The sequence below is a fragment of the Meleagris gallopavo genome, chromosome 23 (genome assembly GCF_905368555.1).
Source record: "Meleagris gallopavo chromosome 23, MGAL_WU_HG_1.1, whole genome shotgun sequence".
Classification (NCBI taxonomy): domain Eukaryota; kingdom Metazoa; phylum Chordata; class Aves; order Galliformes; family Phasianidae; genus Meleagris; species Meleagris gallopavo.
Window position 1 is genome coordinate 284,677 of NC_139426.1, and position 25,118 is coordinate 309,794.

The following is a 25,118-nucleotide window of genomic DNA, read 5'->3' on the forward strand; positions in this document are numbered from 1 at the left end:
GTCAAGCCTGCTAAGGCTCATAAATCTTACTGCCCTGGTCATTTCAACCAACGTCTGACCCTTTTGTTAACTCATGATTTATAACTGGAAGTTATTTTCTTTATGCCAGATTTATAAACTTTACTGTGCTTGGGTTGATATAATATCCATTTCGTACATCAAGCTATAAGACAGTAAATTTATTGTCCATGAGGTGTTACCTTGAAAAATTACATCAATGCAAAGTGGTTTCCATTTACAATCAATAGACAATAAATTCATTGGATTTCTCTTTTGGGGGGGAGGGAAGGGGTATGACCATATTTATGAGGTCATGAGTGGCTATATAATGAGTGAAACAGGGAGCAGAGGCAACAGTCTGGAGTTCCGAATTACAGGCGTTGACAAGACGAAATATATTCAACAGAGCAACAATGCATAAGCTGGTATTCTGCTGTCTCATTATCATCAGCTTCTCCTGTCCTCTCTTCTCTCTGCCCGTCATCAACGCCAGCGAGATGTCTTATCAACTCCCAGGTAAGCCCTTTGGATTTAGCAATCATAAGAGAGCAAGTAGAACATGAATGCCAGAGCAGCAGCAGGTATGCTTTCAGAGGGGATCTTTATCTGTGCTGATCAGCTGGATATAAAGCAGGAATGACTTCAGAACACTGGCCACAAGTAATATCACTGGTGGGCAGCAGTTCTGTAAAACGGGCAGGTTGGGTGCTTTTACATATTTCTTCCTGCTGCTTTTAAATCTAAGGGGCAATATAATTGAGACCCGCAGTGAACGAGTGCGAGCTGGCAGATGCAGCATCCATCTCTGAAGCAATGTTAGTAGACATTAGGTAATTTACAGAAACTTGGCTGAATGGCACTTGCTGAGCTTTAAAGTGAACTATGCTTAACTGAAGTTGCATTTTAAATGGAGTAAGCCCACTACAAGGATTCCTACTCGTATCAAGTGCAGGCAACCTGACTTAGTGTACAAAAATAGCACTGTATTGAGCATGATTTTCTACTGAGCATGCCTTCTGCCTGCACTAATGCAGACTCCACTCCACACAGTGAAAGAATAAATCTTTGCTCGAAAAAGCTGTTCTCAAAATTTGAAGTCGTACCGTAAGCCAGAGTAAGATGTATTGTTGAACTGCATGCAGTGCCTACAGGGTTATCATTATCAGACCTGACTGTGCTGGAAGCATTCCTGAAGTGAGCTATGAAAGAACAGGCAAATTAATACGGGACTCTTTCACAAAGCTAGATACAAAAAAGCTCCTGTAACATAATTGCTCTGCTGTTGTTGGCATATGGATATCCATCCATCACCCCTAGTTTGCTGTGTATAGCTTGGACTTGCTAAGCCAGCATCTTCTCAAACATTCCACAAAATAATTTGCCACTTACAAGCAGCCATGACTTAGTATGGACAGCATCTATCTTATCATAGGATGATATGATAACTAACCATTTATCTTCAAAAATGAATGTGCTGGATATAACCATTGGGCTAATTAATCTTCCTTGCAAATATAAAGAGTAATACAAGAGGGTAAGATAGGAGTGGAGCTCTGTGAAGACTGTTTGTTTTGTTTGTTTTAAATCTCAAAGCAACATCACCTGTTAACACTGTTCTGAATTGAAAAACAGCATGGGAATATGCATACAAACTTCTCTCTGCACAGAAAAGGGAACGTACAGTACTCATAGTCAGTCCTACACTGCAACCCCCACTGTGCTTTATAACTGCCCTGACAAACTAAGCCTAAGTCAAAGGTCTGCAAATATCTTCATAGCAGACCAACACTGAAATGTTGGGAGATCATTTGCAGTGTTTTTTTTCTTGTGTATCACATAAAAGAGCTACAGTTTCACACATCCGTACAGGTAAAAGCAACTAAAACTCCACAGAATAATCAAGAAATGCAACTAAAAAAACAACACAATTAAGAGTTTTGCAATAGCTCGCTTTCAGCATCCATTATTTTAAATAGCTTCTGTTAATTATAGCAGAGAAGTTCACTGTTACCTGAAGTGTAGAACCATTAAGGGCTCCTGTTTGCAGCCTACCTGGGGGTAACAGGTTAGTTACAGAACTACAAATTCTCTATTCACATCCAAATAATTCCATCAGGTATCACCAACCCGTAATTCAGAGAGTAATATCAGTACTGCTACACACTTTGACTGAGAGACAAGAGAAACATACCAGGAAGTACAGCTGTCAAAATCTCCTTTAAGATTCCCAGCATTTATTCCTGTCCTTTCCCCCATTTTATTGCACTTAATAGTTGGCAAATAGAGTAAGTTAATAAGCCTCCAACAGTAAAATTCATCTTCAGTCACAGAAAAGCTCCAGTGGAGAAACTCATTTGTAAAGGAATTCCGATATAAACCACCAACAAAAAAAAAACCCACACAAATCTAGCTACTCCCTGTAACATCCATTAAATGAGGATGGGCGATTTATGATTTTAAGATCCTTTTCAATAGATAGAGCTAACTTACCTGCTTGGAAATCATCTGAAATGGAATGAAACTGGGATTAAAGGCATAAGGCCCCTACCAAACAACCATCTCTCATCTTCCTCTTGCAGCTGATGAAGATTCAAGGCTAAATCTGGAGCAGCTGGGCAGCTCAGAAAGTACCTCCCTGCCTCAGTTTCTGCAGGAGCTCTTGGGCACACTGGTTGAAGACAATAAAGCAGGTGAGGCTTTACCAAAGCACCTTATATCAGAGTGCCAATAGTTTATACATCCACCAGTCACAGCAGACACACGTAGGTCCACTATTTATTAAAAAAACAAAACATTTTGCCTCTTCTCTACCAGGTCTTACCTCCAGCAGCTACAGTCCAAGGAAAAATATCGAAGAGGTAAGTAAATAATCATTTGCTAAATTAAGACCTCATGTTTTAAACTACATGAGCTTGTTACAAAGACACCACTTAAGATCCACAGATTTAACATAGTAGGTTAATGTGTGCCACAATATTCTTGAAGCTGGAATCACTGGGCAGTTAGGATTGCAGAGGAAAAAAGAGAATAATAAAAACAAATTTAGGAAAAAAAGAGAATTTCATGCAAACAAATCCAATGTGTCCCTCCCCCCCCAGTAAATCAACTTTAAATGAAGGTCAATATCCAACTTCAGCACGCCTGCCCTGTATGTCAACCAGCATAAGCCACGCATCCTCTTTCCCCCCACTGCAGCACAGGCCATGCAATATTATCTGAGCTGCTATCAGCCAGCAGGTAAATTGAGAATATCATTTCTGTTTGACTGAAGATGTAGACTGTTTTAAGTACATCATCTAAACCTGAGGAGTAGTAAGGAGTATACTTTCTCAATGGGAATATTAAGCAGCCACCAGTAACCTGTCTGCCTCTGTTTGACTTCAGGCTTTCTATGGAAATCACCCACGAATTGCTCTGCTGGGCCGCTTGCTGATGAAGGACAGGAAGCAGTACAAGAAACGTGGCAACCTTTCTGAGTGCTTCTGGAAATACTGCGTGTAAACAGAACAAACCTCCCCAACTTCAGCTGCATAATTTATACATACGTCTAAAACCATGTACATAAACTTGCTTGATTTGAATTCAGAATGAAGAAATTTGAAGATAGCTCCTAACTTTAGACTCTAAACTACTTGGAAATTAATAAATGGTTGATGTTTTGCAAATATTCTGTGAGCAGAGTAATATTTTCTTAGAGTTCAGCACAACAGGATGAAAGTAACAGTACAAAATGAAAGATACATAACATGATGAGAACTCAGGCAGGAGAAACATGATTCCCATGACACATCCCTTTTTTTTTTTCCCCCCTTAAAAAGTGGCCTCAACTACGTATAAGTTCAGAAGCAAGAGGACTTTCTCCTTCATTATTTGATCCCTTGATGCAATTGAAAGTGCTGGGGAGGAAGGGCTCCGATAATGCCAGCGAAGGACGGCAGCACACAGCTGGTGCCCAGTCCCCTCCTATCATTCCTGAGGCACCCCTTATAAAATAAGCACAGGTCAGGATCAAGTGTCTATTCCTACAACCTCTGATAATATCACTCATAAATACAGTTTGACCAAGTCCGTTTCTCAGCAGCACCTTGACCAGCCCCAGCTGCTTAAGACAACAGAATTGCCAGTGCATAACAAAAACTTTACTAATTGTAGCTGAACATTAGCAAGTACAGCAGAATGTAAATAGTAGTGCTGTCAACAACAGGACTTGGAACTCAAAGTGCAAACTGTCAGTGGAGGATGAGAATGAGATGACGTGACAGCAAAATTCCAATACCCAAAGATAGTGAAGAAAAACTACTGAAAAGCTTAAACAAGCCCAATACAGATGTTCATAGCGCGAATGATAAACTGGGTCTCTTCTGATCTGAGCGGTGGGCATGAAAAAGGCTCCCCAGGGCAGGTGCCACAGCTCCTGGAGTTCGAGAAGCATTATGGACCGTGCTCTCAGACACAGGGTCCGAGTTTTGAGTGGCCCTGCAAGGAGCCAGAGGTTGTACCCGATTCCCAACAATCCCTTCCAACGGGAGACAATTTAAGATTCCTTTGTTTCCTAAGCCCTAGCACACTTTATCTCAGTCCCAGGTACATCTTAATAGTGAATAAAGCTAAAGACTCAAGAATTGTCTCTAGGCAATATCAGTCTTCATGATACACACCAATAGTTTGAGCTGCAAAGTCCTACTTTGTTCACTTTGTACTTCGCATAAACCTCACACTAATCAAGGTTCACAAAGCTTGAATTAAACTTTGCCTAAGATACATATAACTGAGATCAACGTAGCACATACCTCATAAATCTCTACCTGTTCTGCTTAAACAAGGCCTACAGGCTCGATGGAACTCGTTCACATCAGATAAGTCATAAGATAGATGAAGCCAGCTGTAACAAAGAAAAATGTCCTTACGAATGCAGAGTAGCTGGATGCACTGCACAGGTACTTCAAGTCTTCTGAACATTTGTCTTCCTCTTACACAATGCAGCAAGTCAGTGTCTGACTGGAAATTACTCCTTCCCTGCCGCCTCATCAGTCAATAAAAACCTGTAGGAAAAGGCTTCAAGATTATCTAAATGAATAACTACTGAAGATTTATTTCAGAGGCAAGAAAAGGTATCCAGCTTGAAGACTTGAAGAAAAACAACTGTTAAAGCCTGTTTCAGAACGGCAAACAAACTAAATAAAATAATGAAGAATAAGTGAAAAACAAGCATTGCAAGTTACCTCCAGTGCCTGAGGCCAGGCAGCCTGTCCAGCTCTTGACAGAGCAGCAGCAAACTCAGCTTCTCCCCAGTGCTGCTGTAACTACAGCTCTCGGCAGCTTCCACCTCAGGCTTTCCTCCCTGCAGGAGTGCAGGAAGAGCACTCAAGTCAAACCGATCACTTTTGATCAGCAAATTGTTTCTCTGCAGTTAAGAGCTTTCTTGCTCTAGGAGACACATCTGTGATAACCCATGAATTGTTTCTGTTTTCTCTAGAACACAATTCTTAGAATGGTGAGGCTCAAGTGCTCACAGTGTTTATTATTTACACTTCTCTAACAGACTCAGGAAAGACAGAAGCTTTCAACTGTGCACACCAAAGCTGAGCACTCTACACATCCAGTAATAATCCTTTACAGTCAGTGTGTGTGTGCCCTCCTTTCTGGGACACGTTCAGAAACAAAGCAGCATATCCTGAAAAACAATGCACAAAAAATACAACAAAAAACCAGCAGTATAAATAGCCATGGGGATCATCTTCACCGTACCTACAAAATATTGAATGTTCCAGAAATTACCCAATAACAAAAGCAAACATGCTTCAAGAAGTTCTTGGGAGGATGTGGGTTTTTTTTGTTTTATTTATAAAAACAGCTGCCCCTCCAGGTTGTACAGTGAAAAAAAATCACAACTACAAATTAAGCCTCAGCTGAATAATACTTCAGTGAAATATTCCTATCAACTAATGCAAATATTCATTCAATTGTGATTTAAAATCAATTCAGCTGGAGATAAACTCACCACCACATTCATCCATGCTGCAAAAATACACTGGGGTCCCCCTTCTGCTCACACCAACGCCATGACACATCTGCAGTCATTAACCTACTTTAAACATAAAACTATTTTTGCACAGGAAAAAAAAAAAAAGCAGCCTGCTTAATCCAACCTGCTGAAACCCCCACAGAGGGCAGAACTGCGACATTGCTGAATTTGAGTTTATTCCATTTGGTACCTAAAAACTAAAACTTTGAGAAGCTTTAAACTGTCTCCAGTATTTTAACTGTATCAATCAAAACAAAGTCACACAAAGCAGTCTGCACACCTGGCTGCAGTATTTACTCCATTGCTCTTTCAGATCAAAACTATTTCACCGTGACTACGTCAGCAGGCTACAAAGAGTGAAAAACGATATAAAAATCATCAGCTCCTAAAAGCTTACAGAAACGAGGTCCTTCAAAGAGGCCCAATAAGGCATTTTCTTGCTAGATGTTGCTGTTTCAGTGGGGTAAAGAATAGCTTGGAAAACTATTTTTTGTCTTAAATTCAGTTTTGCAGATAAGACTGTTTGTGTTCCTGGGCAAACAATTTAGTGCCATTATCACACAGGGCACTGATTCACCACTTGGTTTCTCTTAACCTTGCACCTAAGCCTGAGTCAGGATTACTTGCTTTGTATTTAAACTCCAAGGCTCACGCTCCTGCACCGCATGTGATGACCGTGGGGTACAGAGGTCACACCACTGTAAGAACCGTCCAGAATTTCTGCTTCTATATGGATCTACTGAGCACAGGTTCCTGCAGTAGTTAACACAGGAAAGGTTAACATTCTCCAAGGAGAAACAGCATAACAGTTTGTGTGTACAGGTGAGAATCTTGACCATTTGTAGCCAAGACAGCACTGGACAGAGTGAACAAAGATCCCTGATTACACTCCTGGGCTTGGTACGAAGCGGGGCTGTGCACCTGCACAAGTCCTTCCTGCCTCTGCCTCTCTTTATACAAGAGGGATAAGGACACGTTCCCAGACCTATGAATTAAAGGGATTATTCAAGTTATTAGGACTAAGTTATCATTATCCAAAACTAAGTCTCATCCTTTTATAAAACAGATGTCTTAGCATTATAAGTAATCTCACTTTTCTTCTGGCTTATTTAAATTCTCCTGAAGGAGATAAGTGCCCTTATTTGGAATGTTCATTTCACTACGTGAAACAGATTATTTCACTAAGCCTCAAACCATATTAAAGCAGTGAATTTAAGTACAGCTAACCAGAACTGATTCAATTACATTAATAAGTTAGTTAAGAACCTTCCGTGCTAGGGAAAGAACCATATACAAAAAGCATCTTACTACACGTTTTAGAGCAAATGTTTTAGGCAGTGAGGTTATAAAACTGCATTCTATCTTTGGAAAGTGCTGAAAGTAAAAATATGAGTAAGGTACCACACTTACTAAGTCAGGGACTTTTCTACAAGTGTATGACTTTCTATATGTAAACATCTATTGAGGATTCTTATTTTAAAAAGCATTTAAACTTCAAGCACATGAGATACTGAGTGTGTATGAATCGTTGCTGATTTACAACACTTAAAAAAGAAAAGCCCAAGATGAAAGACAAAGTAGTGCAGCTTAAGAATAAACAGAAAGCAACATACACACACACACACACACACACACACACACACAAAATGAGCAGAAATACTGTGGGGGAAAAAAACAAAACAAAACAAAACACCGCCTGAGTCGAAAGTCTTCAACACTTAAAATACAATGAAAATAACATTCCATGAAACAAGCTTTAGTGACAAAGATTTCCACTGAATTGATTAGAAAAATAGGAAAAGCCTACAGATAAATTTAAATTTCTTTCAGTTATCTGAAGTCATATTATTTAACTTACTCAACAAGTAGCTCATTAGCGAATAAAACTGAAAACTTTTCATGTAACAGATGAGTTACACCACACAAAAAGCTGAACAACATTCAGAAAGTGCTTGTGAAAAGCATAATGAATAGCTTTGCTCTTTTTCACTTCAGTTTATTGGACTTTTTTTGATGGACACAAACTGAAGAAAGGTATTTTGATGCCCAATAACTTACCCAGTTTTCAGTCACTCATTAAAAGGCTATGGCATTCTGTAGAACTTAAAGCCTCAAAGCAACTTTAGAATCTCTAGTTTAGATCTTCACAGACCGAATAAACAAAATTGAAGGATGCTCTGATGTAGCTCAGATTCACTGGTACTGATACATCTACCTCAATGGACAACAAACAGGGCTGTACCAATGTAAGCTCATAATTACTGCATCTTTTCAGACTCTTATCTGTTCAGTTAAAAAAAAACAACGAAAAAACAGTACAATACAACCACAAAACAAAACAAAAAAATCTTTATATTTTGCTCAACACTGAGCAATCAGAAGTTAGAAACAATCCATTCATAACCATTCATTCTTGTCAAGTTTTCCTTCCTGACGTCACAAACAACCTCCCAGTGAAAGATTGTCTTCAAAATCCTGCCAGGAGCAAAGGGAGTAACGGAGAAAGGTTTAGTTTCACGTACGATTGCTCGTGGTGGGAAAAGACAGCTGGAGAGATTTGCTGCTAGTATCTTGCAAAGCCAAAGGAAAAGGTAATGGGAATTATTCCAACCAGTTTTACTGTCACAGGCAGGGATGTCTTCAGTGTTCCAAGACTGGAAATGGTTTTCCCTTGTTTTCCATATTGTCATCAGCCATTGCAGCCTCACAAGTTGCTTCCCTGATGTCACACGTAACACATCCCTTTAGAAAGGAACAAGGACATATCATTTAAATTCCCTGGATATTGCAAAGAATCCATCCTGGTAGCATGATATGCTGCAATCTCTTGAAATTTCTCATGAATTGAATGAAGTCTCTTTAAAAAAAGTAGAGACCATACAGAGATTTTAGTTTTCAGAGGCATGTACTTGCACTTCCAACATTTAGCTAGCATTCTCAAGCCTTCCAGCATTCACAAGTAACAGCTATCAGTGACCCTCATGCTGTAAAAATCACATTAGCTGGAAGCAGCACTACCCCTAGCTAGCCAAGACGAATAAGCAGCTGATTCCTTTCACAGCTCCTTACTTGAGTGTTGATTTGTAGTGGGACAGTCTGTGTCTGGAGCCACGTATGCACTTCTGCAAGCTCCCTCTTTTGCCTATCTGAAAACCAAGGCTGTTGCTGTCGCATGACTATCAGCTTCTCCATATCCTCTTTTAAAACTTCCTCTTTAATTCTGTAACACAAAACAAAAAAGAACCACAGACACCTGTTAGCACAGCTGCACTGAATACAAGGAGGCAAGCATTGCTGATAATAACCGTGGGATAGAGCTGTATGTAAGGCTGAAGTCAGCCAATGAAAAGTAACTGTTTTGTTATACCTAATTTTAGTTGGGAAGCTTTTTCAACACCCGACTAACTTTCAGGTTGGCTTATTTAGTTTTTTATAATGAGGAATCTCACCACAAATTACATAGAAGCAATTGCAAACAACACATTTTTTACAAAGTGCAGGGCAAATCCCAATCAGCTTAGCATTTCAACAAAGAGGTTTCATGTTATCGTATCTTAAGAGTTAAAAAAATACGGGCAAAAAAGTAGATTAAAAGAAATACGGGCAAGAACTAGATTAAAGGAAATGCCCGGAGCCTAGAACAGTAAACAAACAACTTCTGAGTTTTATTGGCCCATATACTGTTTCCAGGGTCTTGTTTTTAACTCTACATTTCTTCCTTGCACAACTCCAAACTGTATGTCAGAAAACAATGTTTTCTAACCTGTTGGGCATTTGGTACGTCATTAGAACTTGCTCAGGTGTGCGATCCATCGTCACCCAGGCTGACTCATGTTTAGATTTATGAGATGTCTGTTTTTCTTTTGCCTCTTGATTAGTGTCTGTTTTGGAAGTTTCAGAAGAATCATTACTGGCAAAATACTTGCTGCTTTTCCTACTGCCCGCTGAGAATTACCAAGGGAAAAAAAAAAAAACAAAAAAAACAATTCTGACAAGGTCTTGATAATCCAGTACAAATAGTAAAATTCACTGGTGTGTTTGTGCAAGCTATTTCCAACAGGGCTAACACAGGTCCTCTCAGATGAGTCCTCTGGTAAGAGATTACCGCTTACTGACAATTCAAAGATAAAACTTATTCTATTAAGTTGCTCAAGACCTCCAAGGTTTTACTTACTATTCTCAAGATTTGCCTCAACTTCTCTGCTTTTGTTCCAAGAAGCCCTGCTCTATGCAGATTTACCCTTACTCAAGTAAGATGCAAACCACCCTCTAATGGAAAGAAAAAGAACTGTTAACGAGCATAAGTTAGAAGCCTAACTTACAGATTTAAGGAACAACTTCTGGACTCTAATTTCTGACTATTGTGACTCAACTAAATTTGGCCTCAAACACTGAAAGCTGGTGAAAAATAATGACAACGCAGCCTCTTACTGGGACTTCCCACTCCCATCACAGTGTATTTTTTTTTTTTTTTTATGACTTACCAACATGTTAGCAACCCACCTAACGTTGGAGTAGCAAGTGTCCAGATCTTAACTTCCTTACCTGTGCCACCACCAGAAGTTTCACAGGAGTGAGAGCCTAAAGAACTAGATAAAGCCAATCCACTGCCTGATGCTGCTGAACCTGCGCCTGACTGGGAGTCCTCACGCAGCAAGCGGTCAGTACATTCACATGAAGCACAATGGCTACTAGCACTGTTACCACTATCTTCCCGACTATTGTCCTGGAAACAAAAATCAAAAACATCCATGGAAGTCACCCTCAAGCTTGAAAAAGGAAGTTCATGCATTTAGTGAATTTGTAACATGTTGACAAATTCTTGCATCAGTTCAATAGCTTTGGAATTTCTAGCTCTGAAAATGAATGGCTAACTCATGATAAAACTCTTCACACATGAAATCAACAAGCGTCCAGACTTTCTGATTCATGCTGCAGATCTTTCCCCAGGGGGTTTCCTTCAAGATATTGTACTTTCGCATTAAGTTTTGTGCTGACAAGAGAGTCAGTTTTCTTCATGCTCTGTTAGGTGGCACGGAGCAGCCACATACATCAAGTGATGCTGCCCTACAGGGAAAGTGAAAGCAATCCCCTCAGTCACTGCATTAAGCTCATAGCTTCAGCAACTACAGATACATCAACTCCCCCTCAGGACCCTACCCTGCAGTTTCAGCTGATCCAGCCTTTTCAGCACAAACTGGATTCCCGAGACTTTTTTCCTTGCCTGCAGAGCTCAGATTCCTGCCTCTGAGTTTACCGCGGAAGCTGGAGAGGCCTTTCCTATGCCCATGTATGGAAACCGACCCACACGGATCCCTGTTCTTCGGTCATTAGCTGCATCCCTGGGAGACAGAGGGAGTAATTAGAAAAGTATCTTCCCTTTGTTTTAACTCTCCACAGAGACTGTGGGACTCAGTGAAAAAGATGCGAACTGCGTAGTCCTAACCAAGCTCCACATGCATAGAAGCCCACCCAAACCTACTGACAATTTAATGGGGAAAAAAATAAAGAAAGCATTGCCAAAGCACTGCGCAAGAGCAGCTTGCAGCAGCCTAGACCAGATCTCACATCTGTGAGATTTACTGAGCACCAACTCTGCACTGCTACAAGTTCCCATGGGCTCAAACGTAGTTTCTCTGCCTCCTGTGTTATTTGTGCCCTGCAGTCTACAGAGCATAGATACTGGTAAGAGAAGCTAACAGAATCTGGTGACTGAACACTGTTGAAGTCAGTTTCTCTTTGACACTAAAAATCTCTGTTACTTACACATTTAGCTTCTGCATATACTTTAACATCAGCATTAACCAAAGGCTCCGCAGATTCTGGCAGCTCTTCTTGAAGCAAATTCAGCTGAAGGGGGGAGCTGCTCCGTGAGCTACTCAGCTGTAAGGCCCAGCCATGCTGTCCCTCCGGCTGCTCCTCCGTGGATGCGGCAGAAAAGGCCGGATAGGACTGACCCACAGAGACTGGGGCTATGGCTGATGGAGCTGAAGGAGGAGGGGCAGGAGGTAGAGTAGTGCATGGATATGAAGAAGGGAGATAAACATTCTGAGGGCTAGGAAGAAAGGCATATTGAGGCATCTGAGCATATATGGGGAAATTGTGAAAAAATGCAGCCATAAACATCCCCATGTTTGGGGGAGAAAGTGCTGGAATTGATGGTGCTCCACAGCACAGCTGTGACAATGACGTGGGCTCAGGTTTTGTTGAGTAAATAGCAAGTTCCTCTCCTATGGAAGAGGCTTGAAAACTGGATAGTGCATCTGAATAGACAGGAAATCCTACAGGAGGAAAGCAATTCGTACTGGAGGACCTTAAACAGGACATTTCTGAGGGAGAAAGTGACTGCTTCTGAATTCTTCTCTTCTCACATGGAAAACTGTTTCTATTTTTACTACGAGATCGTCTATCTGAGGACTGTCTCTGAGGTTTCCAGTGCTTGAATTTTCCTTTTTTGCCATTTTTACAGCTGGTTGGAGTCATCTCCTTAGAAGGAGAATTTCCTAAGGAGGAAGAAAAAGAGACACTCATTGAAATGACAGACCTAGGAAGAAAAAAAAAAAAAAAGGAGATGAAGAAAAAAAAAAAAGAAACATGCAGATCATTGAGTGTAGCTTATTCACAGAGCTGTCTTTCTTTCCTTCTTCTGGATAATTCTGCATAATTCTTCCAAACACTACAGTGATGGACTTGCAGACATACCCACAATGTTTTCCCTTCCTATCATCAATTTTTATCTTATTTTTTTTTAATTTTGGATTATCTCAATCAGATATTTCCTCTTTCAAAAGGAGGCAATAAGCTATTTCAGACAGATTAGGTTTGCTGCATTATTTGGGAGATTTGCAAAAAGTCTGAAACAGCAGCAACCGAAATGCAACAGCTCTTCAGCATGGGCAATGACATTGCCAAGACTTGACAATTCAGAACTACTCTGTTTTCAGCCATAGTAAGATTTTTCAATAAATCACACAAAGGAGAACAAGTCTTCATTGCTAAGCTAGTCTTTAAAATAAGCCCAGTAAATCTCTATTTCTCAAAGTTGCTGCCTACCTTGGTCATAGGAATGCCCATTGTTACTTCTGCTATCCCACTGAAGGCAAGTCCTAAACGGAGAGAGCAAGATCCTCCTGCGGAACCTGTCCACGTAGTTTTGCTCTTCCTTTTGAGTGTGGACTGACAAAGCCTCTTTTGTTAACCCAACTGGCTTTAACTCCTCAGCCACTGTAACAGGATTCTGAGCATTCAGAGGCAGCTCCACGTGTTCATTTCCAACGTGAGCATTCTCCATTGTAGTCACTTCTTTGTAGAGGAAAGAAAAATAAATCACACTTTGCTCTGGCCTTCTGGTGTCAACACCCACAATATGCAGAGGGTTAGACAAAAACATTTGAGCTACTGAGCAGACAGACGCTGCAGAGTATAGAGTTACATTAACACGAATTGAGCAAATTAGTTCTTTCCCCATACCTCTTACGATTGCAGTGAAATACTCGTTTTTGTGTTTTTGCATTAAGTAATATCAGCCCACTAGTCATGTTTATCTTCTTCATCAGTTGCCATGCAAAAGCTCACTGGTGCATTTGAGAAGTATGTCGTGAAGTTACAACGCAAAGGAAAACAGGGCACTAAAAGCTAGGTTTTAAAAAAACACTAAATATTTTCAGGCTCAAGTTTTCTTCACAGTGTCTGCTGAAGTGCCTCAATTGTATTTCAGAGTATCTCAATTGAACATAAGTTTCCTACTGCATACTTCAGTCAGAAAATATTGTTCAATCTAAAAAAAAAAATAATCAGTGAGTCTAGTCAATGTTCTCCAAGAATGAATAGTACCTGATTCAGGGTGTGGGACGTGCACAATAGTGCTGCTGTAACTGCACTGGCTGGAGGCAGATCCCACACTCAGAGACTTGTTGGACAGGGTCAGGTCTGGCAGAGGAGCTCCCACAATGCCTTCATTTGTCTGCTTCTTCAGCATCTCTTCCTGATCAGCAAATACTGGAGTTTGGGAATTAATTGATGAAAGAACAGCAGTATCTATTGGTAAATGGAAAGATTTCTACTTTGAATTTCTTTCCAAGCACTTCAATTGTTCCTAAGCCATCAAATCTGATTGGTTCAGAAGCAACCACTCAACCATGCAAACTGTTAAATAGGATAGATACATACACAAATAAATGTAACGTTCGTATACCACTACAATGTCAAAGTACACTAAGTGTGGCATAAAACCAGTGAGCTACAGAAGGTTTATTTAGCAACAGCAAGTACTTGCTGATAGATTCTAAACTCAAAGACTTAATGCTATAACTTCTGCTTAACTGCATGATCTAGGCAAGAGAAGTAGTTATTTACTGCCTGTAACCAAAACGTCTGCACCGTTTGCGTGGTACTAATTTAAAAAATGAAAGGAAACCTTGAAACATACAACAGTAGCATATCAGAAAAAAAAAAGTGTTTCCATTACAATGGTCAGCATCCTTTACATTACCTCCCAATGCCCCGATCTCCTGGTTTTTCTTGTCACCATCTGAAGATGATGATGTATTTGTGGAAGATTTAGATTTCCTTTTCAATACTGGAACACTGCAGCTCTCTAGATATCTGAAACATAAGCATATCACAGGAAGCTCTTCCCACTTGAAAAAACAAGTGACATTATCCACTGAAGTAGAAGCTTTTCAAGGCATTACAGCCATTGATAGTTTTACTCAAGAACAAAATTATAGCTTAGCTGTAGCGCCTTCCTACAAAAGCAAAGCACAAAACTGAGATACCACACAGATGTATATGCTTCATTGCAGTGACCAAAACCTCTGTTTGTCTAATAAAGGAAGCAAATACTGACTTCATTTTTCATTACGGTGATTTCCTCTACACAACTGCAGTAAATAAAGACTTTCAGTCAAGTGCTGTACTATCAAGGATGTTTCAACCTAGTTGTTGCTAATATAGTAGTATATTGGTTGGCAATACAGTTTGTGTGTAAGTATACACAGGAGCTGAATTGGAAAAGAATCAATTTTTTAATTACCACAATAGGTTTTCATGTTCTGGCTTTCTTGAGAAATGTGATCTGATTCACATATTTAATGCAGATACATTCCAAATTAGAATTTTATCCCAACCCAAAAACCAGTCAATGCAAATTGCATATGTAATTACCTTACACTAACTGGACCTTCAGTACCATTCACTGTAACTGCTTTGTTGTTTCCTACCTGATGATACTATCAACACAATTAATCTGCTGATAGGAAGGAACGTGTGGAGTCTTCTTTGAATCATCATAAAGTGCATTGCCCAGTTCTTCTGTGCTATCACTTCTCAAGGTCGGGAGAAAACAGGAAGCACTGTGCCTCTTCCCTAGAAAAGGAGAAGTTCTCAAAGACATCTAAACAATCCCCCACTGAGATACCTTCAGAGGAACATACAGCCTACCACAGCACAGCTCTCATTACTAAGTTATTCTGCATTTTCATCTCAAAAAAACCCCACCAAAATACTTCCCACATTTAAGCCATGTTAACATGCTAACTTAAGTACTTCAGCAGTCTAGAGCCGTGAATTTGGCTGACCCACAAGAGTTTCCATCAACTTGAGGATCACAATTACGTTACTTTACCTTCTAGTACTTCTGAACCCATAGGCTGTTCGTTTCCATTCTGAGGCTTGCTCCTTGATGCAATATACAGCTGCTGTCCCAGATTCTTTATCCGGTTGACATCTGCACACACCTGCTGCAAAGTCACCTTGAGATACGTGAAAACGTGAGGTCAGATTAAAAGGAATAGAAGTGGACACAGGAGGCTATTAAGATGGGGTTGGGTTCTTGTATTCTCCTAACTGAAAGACTGTCAGCCTAAGTCTAGCATCTACTGGCATTTGTAAATATACTTATCATGGCTAATTTAACTGTGATAATGCTCAAACAGCTTCTCATTTAAGCGTTTTATATTGATGCAAATTCAGAGCAAGCATCTGCTGATTATTTACCCAGCAGTCTCAAGAAGAAATTAATTAACAATGCTTCTCTTTTAGGACAGGATTGTTTCCACTCCTACAGAAGTTAATAACACCACTCTCGTATCCTCTTGATGAAAAAAAGAAAATATGCAAAAATCCAAACCAAATAGAGCCCCCCACTTATCTTGTGCACCAACACTCTTCCTAATTGCATGGCTTTCTCACTTCCCCCCCTCAAGTCCCCCCGTTCTTTGAGAAGGCCAAACTTTAAGCAAGCTTTCAATTTACTTCAGTGTACTGCAGCAGCAATCTGCTCTTTTTGATGAGCAAAAAGAAAATCAAACCCAAAAACCAGCATTCTATAATTAACTCGTTTAAGTACGCTTAGCTTGAACACAGCCACATACCTTTACATTGAAGTAGAATTCTTACGTACATACATACATACACATCATGACACTTCATTTCTTAAAATGTGACTTTATTACTGCACAGGCATTGATATATCTAAAAACTTACTGGTTCTTGTGTTTCCTCTGCACAATTTCCATTGGAGTCGCTTGAAGATGCTACACTGATGTAGTGCTCATAAGAACCACTGCTACCAAGGCTACCATAACCACTGGAAACGTTGCTATGAACTGGCTGTATTGGGGAAAGGGGTGGAAGGAAAAAAAAAAAAAAAATAAGCAAAGAGAAAGGAAAAACATTTTGCAACACAGAACACCTAGTAAGCAACAACAATGAAAAAAGAGAAGAGTCAGTACTGTTTTGAGTTCTACCACTTTCTTGTGGAAAAAAGTTCTACCATCCTCAAAGCCGTTCCAGGATGAAGATTTACCTTTCAACACAAATATCTGCAAAACACGTCAAGTCTTCTAATCAGATGGGCTACATAGAGCCTTAGTTTTAAATCTGGTACACAAGCCTGTCTCCAATTAAAATGTTCTTTGAAAGGAGCACACGCAAAGAAGTTTGCTAAACAGACCCCAGTTTCTTCAGCCTCTCATTCAAAAGGCAAAATAGTGTTCTGAGATTTTCATCTTCTTTACCTGCAAAAGCAGCTTGTAAATTTGTCCTTGCAATTCTTTTATCTCTTTCTCAACACTGCTAGTTTCTTGACCTCTTGTAGCAAAGACATCTTCATTCAGAGGGCTTCTAGAGAGTCAACAGAATTCCATAATTAATTCTAAACTGATAAAGATAAGTGTAAGCAGAGTTAGGAGAGATTACTATTGTTAACCTGTATTTTATGTTGACTTTCCCTGAATCAACACAAAGGGATATCATCTGTTTCACCAACAGCTAAAGCTAGAGTAGTGAGGCTGTGATAAGAAAGCAGTGCTTAATGCAAGGCTTCAGGATTTGAGGAAGCCAATACATGAGGCACAATGACATGAGCAAAGGCTGACAAGCATTCACCCTTTTGCCTCCTTCACACTCCAAAAAAATCTTAAAAAAAAAAAAAAAAAAGTTAATTTTGAGAAATCAGAGGTCATTTCCAGAACAGCCATTTTCTATGAAAGGAACCAGGTAAGAGGAAGCTTCAGACAGTCATATCTCCAAATACCTTGGAAATCAGGGAGAGGCATCTGAAAAACATTAACTGAAACATTCAATACTAATTCAATTCTTACAAGAAGTTAATCAGGTGCAGAATCTAAAGATTTACCAAGCAAACAATTTCAAAGAAAAACAAGCCAGATTTTGGCCATACATCTATCAATTAGTGTTTTTTCTCTCTTAAAAACACCAAACATCAATTACTTGCTAAAGTGGCCTACCTTTCAGACAACAGTAAAAGCTAAAAAGGAACTTAAAATTGGTGTTCTGATTAAGGCATTTTCATTGTCACAGTATTTGGATATCAAGCATGTGCACACACACGGCTTAGAAGAGTAGGTTCTCCCTTATATTTCAAAGTATTTAGAATGAAAAGAATTAAAGAAAAACCTAGTTCCAACAGTTCACTTCTACAACTGACTTACGTTCGGACTCTGTGTCGGCCAATGATGAATGCTACTTTCCTGCTCCATGGATTCACAAAACTGGACCAGCTGGTATCCAGGATGACATAATCCCCATTTTGAGTGCAAAACCTAATGGGTAAGTATTCAAAAGGAGGCTGGCCAGCAAATTTCAGGACTGAACAAAAACAACCAAGAAACGAGGGTTAGTTTATATTATGGCACAGCAGTGATAGCACAAGCACAAGTGACTGGGGTACGGTCTTGACATCTAACTGCTCACTTGATTTATTTCTGTCTAGACTGGAAACTAGTCACACAGCAAGCAAGAGAGTAATGAAGAACGTTAGGAGGAGTTTAAATTCTTTTTATGACCATTGTACTCACTTTTACGGTGAATAGTGATCATTAAAGGACGATCTTCTGGATGCAAATACATCAGTATGGATGTTCCAATCAAATCCTGAGGTAGGTAACCCAACAAAGGCACTGCTCTGAAACACAAACACACTAGCATTACTTGCAATTCAGCCTTGAGTATTTACATTCTTTAACCTTTGCTTGCCAGCGAAGTCCCCACAGCTCATCTACAATAACCTGAAGTACAGCTACAGAACATTCTCCAACCCATTTATTAATCCCCAAGAATGACATAAATATGCAAATATTTCTGTTCCCAGAGAGGTAAACTGGAAGCGCTGTTGTGCTTCCACACATGGTGGGGACAATGGGGAAAGAAAAACAGAAAACAAAAACCATGGAGATTCCAGACAAAACCATCAGTAAGAAATCTGACATAGACGCTGTGAAGTGTGTTGTAAAAACATCCCTGAGGCTCTGCAGGAGAGAACTTCAGCCTGATCAAGATTATAACAGGTAGTTCACTAAAGCTGCAACCTGCACTGTGATTCCTCAAACATCTGTGCAGTGTGGTTTTTCCACTATCTGTATTACCAAAGGTCCCCACTGCCCTAAGGGCAACTGACTGCAGTTATGTTTAATTTCACTTTTTTAGTCAAAGCTGATTATGTTCTTGAAGTTCCAGATGTTTTTCAACAAGCACTAACAAATAATTACTGAAAATTAACACAGAACAATTTTGTTTCATTAACTATTGCCAACTGCACAGTTAAATAGTTTACGACTGTTTACAGCTGCATTACCAGTAGATTTTTCGCCACCTCTCCACACACTCCTCACAATCCTTAAGATCCAAATCTCACCTGTCATCTATCTCAAGAAAAACACATCCCGGAGTGTGAGTAGTGGTGAAGATTCTTTTATCCATAGGAATCCGAGGAGCTAATTGAAAAAGAAGTATTTACTGAAACACAAAATACGCATTGAAACAGAAAATCTAACTTAATTCTGCCCACGATCGTGTGTTACAGACGTCTGAACTTTTTAACCTTTCACTTACTTCTAATCAGTAACTCAAAGAGACATTACAAAATTACAGGTGATACAAACTTCTCCCAACTGTAAATGTAGTGAGGGCAAAGGTCTCAGGACCTAGCAAAGAAACGTACATTCTGGGTAGGCACGTGCACACTCACACTGGAGGTTACACCCGTGAGACTTTCCAAGTGCAAACGCCAATCGAAGTAAGCTGACATTCATACATTCTGTTTCTCTATTGAAATATTTTTCACTGGATTATCCTGACTTGCCTTCATATCCAGAGTGAATTTTCTCAGCCAAAGCTAAGCAACAGGACTCTGCATCCACGTGGACAGAGGTGCAGACATGGACCAAGTATGGGGTGATTCGGAATGGATACCAGTGCATTTCTTGTTCTTGATCTTTACCACCTCTGAGGAAAAGTAAAAGGAATTAACGTGTTGGTGTCGAGACCCAAATACTTCACACCAGTACTGAGAGCCTTACACAAGTAAGCCATGCAGAGCACACGGAACCACGTGAGGACGAATCCCTCAAGGCTCTGTGCGCAGCACCCTGCAATCACAGGCCAACACGTCCAGCAATACTGATCTTGCTTCCCCTAAAACCCCTACATACTTTGCCTCCAGCACATGCACTGAAAGGCTGTTCCCAAAAGCCCTTACTCTAATAGTTAACAGCCATCTTCTAATTCTCAGTCCAAATGCATTCATGAGAACCAACCACTTGTTCTTGTGCTAAGTTAAAAACATATATTTTTTTCTTCTATTTGTTCTTTATTCTGTACTATTTTCAGGCAAAAACCTCTGTGTCTCAGGCTTCATTCCATCAACCTAATTAAGCAGGATTTCTCCAGCCTCAGCTGAGAAATTGTTGCTCTCTGATTGAAGCAAACAGAATCTGGATATAACAGAAAGAGTTTAACTGACAACTAATTTTCGTACTTAGTCCTTGTGTATGCTAGTGAACAATACTTTTACTTATGAAGCTCACAAAACTGAATGCTTGTGTTAAATAAAGGAAGAAAAGATGTATGAAAACAAAAAAAATTAGACATTTCACGATATTTATGTACCTTACATAATTCCCCAAACTGAAACTGAGATTTGCCCTGTTAAACTTATTCCAAGCGTTAAACTGAAGAGACTTGAAGAGTTATTTTAAGCTCAAGTGTGACTATATTGGTGATCTGCTGACAGATGAAATAAGTATTTTATCTGCTTAGAAACAAACAGTTCTTAACTAAATCAAGAGACCACCTCATTCTGGAGAAGAATTGCATCAAATATTACAGGCATACAAGAATTATTATTTTGGATCTTTCAGCACTAAGATTAGCCTGGCACAAAGCAACAGATTCCATCCCACAGCGACAGAAAGTAGCATCTCCTGACTCACATCTCATATTGGAACCCAGGTGACCGAGTTTCCATTACTACCTCTGTCATCAACTTCCAAGCAACCTTAAATACCCTTGGCCTTCACCCCCAAACTGGAGAAGTGGGACTTTTTCCCACAAAAATCATTCTTCTCCTGCACAACAGTACTAAAGGAAGCTGATAGGCCTAGAAGAAACATGGATGAGCAGTTTCTTCCTCTACCCCATGCAAGTTTAATGATCACTATGGAAAAGATACTCAAAACATCCTGCTGGATGCTGATACAAAACACAGTAAGCCATTCTTGTAACAGAGTTCACACTGGTCCTTGTGACAACAAACCACCACCTGTGTCCCGCATGAATACAGAACTGTAATAATATACTTGCCTGATCCTGCAGAAAAAGGATTTCACCTGGGCATAGTCATACAGAGAGGCTAATAAGAAGAACATACATTGGAGGTATCAGTTTATATCCTAGAACAGGTCACACTTATCAGAACTTTCAAACTCTTTATTCCCCAGGCTTTCTGAGCAAGAGCAAACTCCCACAGCTTTCTCTATAACAGCTATTAATCAGATTAGCCAACAGTTTGTTCTTATCTCAAAGATTTCCTTTCTCTTCTACAGCCCAGTCTGAGGAATGGCTGACCTGGAACTAAATACAGAGAAAACTTCATACTTCTAAGAACTGATGCCAGAACAGTCCATCAGCTAAGCAGACAGAAGACAGAGCCCTAGCTACTCAAATCACTCACAGCTAACATGATGCTCAAAAACTACCATTCAGTACTAAACAAACAAAACCCAGTAAAACCTGGGTTCAATGAGCTACTCTTACAGCAGGTTGCAAATGAAATCTGTAACACTACAATGTGATGGAAAATAAAGCAACAATAACAGAGTAACAAAGTCTCCAGCTGCAGCAAATGGGGACAAGCCCAAATGCAACAGCCATAGACAAAGAAACAAAGGAAAAAAAGCTACTTACCTTTGAAAAGCCTCAAGTACACAGAGATCTCCAGAGAGATCCCCTCACCTCCACTGCCAACCCTTAAATGAGGGCTGGAAGGGGAGGATCCTGGCTCCAGCCCTTCCATCACTCAGAACATCCCAGGCACCTAGGCTCCCCTGCCTTCCCACCAGGTGCTCCATCACTGCTTCAGGCCATGACTTAGCATTTCTGCTACAGGACCATAACAACAGAGCACCTAATCAATTCTAAGCTGTAGATTAAGCCATTCTAAATGGACAATTAGACCTTCTGTTTCTTTTCTGGAAAAGCAGCAGCAGCATTTGGAAAGAGTAAAATAGCAGCTGCCTTTTACTTAGGCCCTTTATCTGCTTATGAGTAAAAGGCATCTACATTTTACTTACTCCAGGTAGGCTAGGAGTAGCTGCAAAGCTACTCAGCTTTTCCAAGTGGAAGAAGTGTAGCCTGAGTATATTGCTAGTCTAAGTATTTAGAGCAAACAAGCATTCTATCCTCATTCTGTGAAGACAGAAAGGCAGATAAAGCATTGAAGAGGATCATTAAGTCCTACCTGTTTGACTTTCCGTGTACCAAAGTGGCAAGTGAGACTGATCAGTGTGTGCATAGAACACACTTGCATCCTGAGGGGCAAGAAGCTCTACAAACCGAGAGGATTCCAAGACTTTCTTCTTATGGTTTAGAATGGATGCTGCTTGCTCAGAAATATGCAGTATGCGCCCAGAAAGCAGGGAGAACACAGCCACAAAGGTGTCCTGGAAAACAACCGTATTAAAAGCAGTTCTCCCTCAACACATGGTAGCAATATTGAAAGGAGGGAAAAAAAACAACAAGTGAAACTTCCCCCACTCTCCTCCCACAAGAACCACTGCAGGACACAGAAACAACCAAACACCATAAAGACAGAGGTACAGAAGTGAGTTCTAAAGCCAGCATCCAAACAAAATCGCATGTGAGCTACTACAGCCTGCCACAGTGTCATAGCTTACTCATTACTTACGCATGCTAATAAGACTGCAATATCAAAATCGTAACAGATTCCACAGATGCTTGCCACTTTCCAGAATGACTGCTAATCTGGCCACAGGTTTCCCCCCAAATTTCACAGTATTAGCCACAGTTCCACGTACAGAAATCTGAGAACTTTCTGATAGAGTACGTGACAGTACTGAAACTCGGCGCTCTTCTTTGAAACAGAGCCAGAAACCACAGCATGTACTGCAAACTGATTAATCAATCAAGAAATAATCCAAGAACACGAACAGAAACCAGAGACCTTCACAACTATGGACTTGATCAGCTATGAAAACGTTCTGCTATACCATCTGAGGAGATTATTATGTTGCAAGTGAATTCAAAAATTCTCACAGATCACGGTTGTGTCTGGGAGAAAAATGAAAACAGAAAACAGAAGTATTTCTTCACTTACAGCTGTTGGGTATGCCAAGTCAGCACAGATAACCAGTGGCACTGATCTACCATTACTAACAAAAACCTGTTTGGCTTTTAAAGGCTTTTTGATTTTACACTTCTGTTCCCCTAAGAGATATTAAGGTGATAAAACAGAGACTGAAAGTGATGAACTCTTCTCAGCGTGTCTGAATTCCTTACATTGTTTTTTGGAGTGTGTTCTGATGCAACTGTCACCAACTCTTCTATACTGTATGTCATCACATCCATCTGGAACACTCTTCGATCACTGAGAGCCTGGAAAAACTCATTGTTTGCTAATTGAAGAAACAAAAAACGCAAAACAAACACAAGGAAGTCAGTAAGAAGACAATTTTAAAAGTATTTCTTACAGCCCTCCTAATTTTGTCATCGTTTTGGTGACGCCCAAGTTGAGATGAAGAATGTCTGTGTAGTAACAAAGGAAAAAAAGAAGTATTGATTATACCGTTGGAGTGACCTATGCTGCAGAAGAGAAGCACAAGGAAGTAGGGAGGACAGCAAGTGACAGCAAAAGAGTGATGAGCTACTTAGCTGTGCTGCAGAACACAGTACAACTATCCAATACATTTTCCAGGCTACAGAAACGCTGTTTTCTGAACATGCACGACAAGTTATTAGCAGGCACCTATCTGTGCCTGGATGCGGAATGGGATCGAAGCAGAAAGTGGGCATTCCGACTTTGAAGCCAAAAAAACTACAGCAGTTCAAAAAGTTAATTGTTGACAGGATAGATGAAGTGTTTTCATTTGTTTTAATGCTATCTGTAGTCAGACACGTCCACTCAAATCAAGCTGCTGCATAGCTCATGTGCTTCCGGGCGTTTTCCATGCTTACCTCGGACCTGCTGTACACACCGTAAAGCATAATTGAGAGCACTGATGGTGCTGGGCTTGCTGGAACTCCTTTTCTCTTCAGGCAAACACTTTTTGATTTCTTGGATCATCACCATCAGATCTTTGTGAGACTGACCCCAATCCAGCCGATCACTGATCAAAACAGAGGTTGAACTCTGCTGGGGACTTCTGCTACAGGAGATTCCCCCCCACAGAACCACTCCCATGTTACGGCCGATCCACGGGACAGGAGGAAAAGCCCTAAAGCTCATCCGCTCTATTTCATGTCGCACCTTTCTGATTTCTCTGCATTTTAACCTGTCTCTCCCCTCCCTCCGTGCCAAACCCAGCACGTTTTGGCCGGCAGAAGCACCGTAACCCAGCCGCGAGCAGACGCTAACCAACGAAAAGCTCCAGCTGTACTCAATAGCGCCGGCATCGACACCAGCAATGGACGCTCGCTCCCTCGCGTGCCTCAGAGCCCAGCATCTCCCCGGGATCCCGGCACCCAACGCCCGCACAGCTCGGCGCTCAGCGCCTCACCCGCGGCTGCCCGGCACGGGGCCGCGCCGCAGCAGGGGCGAAACCGACGCCGCCGCTCACAGCCGCCGCTCGTTCCCCCGCTCGCTGCTCACCGCGACGCGCCGCAACCCCGTTCACTCACCGGCGGCGTCACGGCTGCGCGTCGCACCGCACCGCAAACGCGGCGCTGCTTGAACTCAGCCCGGAGCGGCCGAGCGCGTCGGGTCCCCGCTGCTCGCCCCGTTCCGCGCTCCGCAGACCCGCCCGGCCGCCCCCGCGACCGCGATTCGGGCGATGCTCCCGGAGCCCCGCACGCACCGCGCGCCCTCCGCATCGGCGCGCGTTACCCGAAGCCTCCGCCCGGCGCGCGGCCGCCGCGCTCCGTCCCATCGCGCCGATCCCCGCCGGCGCCGCTTCCCGCGCTCAGCCCCGCGCCGCCGCCGTCCATCTCGGCTCGGGAACGCGGCTGGCGCCCCCCGCCCGTTACGTAACGGCCCCGCACGCGGCCGCGCCGCTCCCACACACGGCGGCAACGTGCGGCGCCGCCCGCCCCCCCCCACATACACAGAGCCGGGAGGCGG

At 41.3% G+C, this 25,118-nt stretch overlaps 2 protein-coding genes across 4 annotated transcripts; one reads left to right on the top strand and one right to left on the bottom strand.

Moving 5' to 3' along the window:
• The first annotated feature begins 297 nt into the window (after nt 1–297).
• Nucleotides 298–3,501, top strand: UTS2 (urotensin 2). Its single transcript, XM_003212179.5, has 4 exons — nt 298–516; nt 2,580–2,690; nt 2,815–2,858; nt 3,385–3,501. Exons 1-4 carry the CDS (start codon nt 414–416, stop codon nt 3,499–3,501), a joined length of 375 nt encoding a protein of 124 aa, XP_003212227.1. The 5' UTR covers nt 298–413.
• Nucleotides 3,502–7,721: 4,220 nt separating this feature from the next.
• On the bottom strand, nt 7,722–25,103 carry PER3 (period circadian regulator 3). Of its 3 annotated transcripts, none has more exons than XM_085242262.1 (21): nt 24,885–25,103; nt 24,017–24,168; nt 23,342–23,457; nt 22,284–22,485; nt 21,128–21,176; nt 19,629–19,771; nt 19,182–19,260; nt 18,346–18,452; nt 17,980–18,136; nt 17,044–17,149; nt 16,511–16,636; nt 15,651–15,777; nt 15,247–15,391; nt 14,517–14,629; nt 13,859–14,062; nt 13,079–13,327; nt 11,792–12,528; nt 10,571–10,751; nt 9,789–9,969; nt 9,095–9,245; nt 7,722–8,767 (listed from the first exon to the last, which is right to left on the bottom strand). In XM_085242262.1, the coding sequence occupies exons 1-21, from the start codon at nt 25,097–25,099 to the stop codon at nt 8,666–8,668; spliced, it is 3,642 nt and encodes a 1,213-aa protein (XP_085098388.1). In that variant the 5' UTR covers nt 25,100–25,103; the 3' UTR covers nt 7,722–8,665. The 3 variants fall into 3 exon arrangements, with proteins under 3 accessions (XP_085098388.1, XP_085098390.1, XP_085098391.1); XM_085242264.1 differs by lacking the exon at nt 24,885–25,103 and adding an exon at nt 24,680–24,879; XM_085242265.1 differs by lacking the exon at nt 24,017–24,168 and having other exon boundaries at nt 24,885–25,065.
• Between the last annotated feature and the right edge of the window lie 15 nt (nt 25,104–25,118).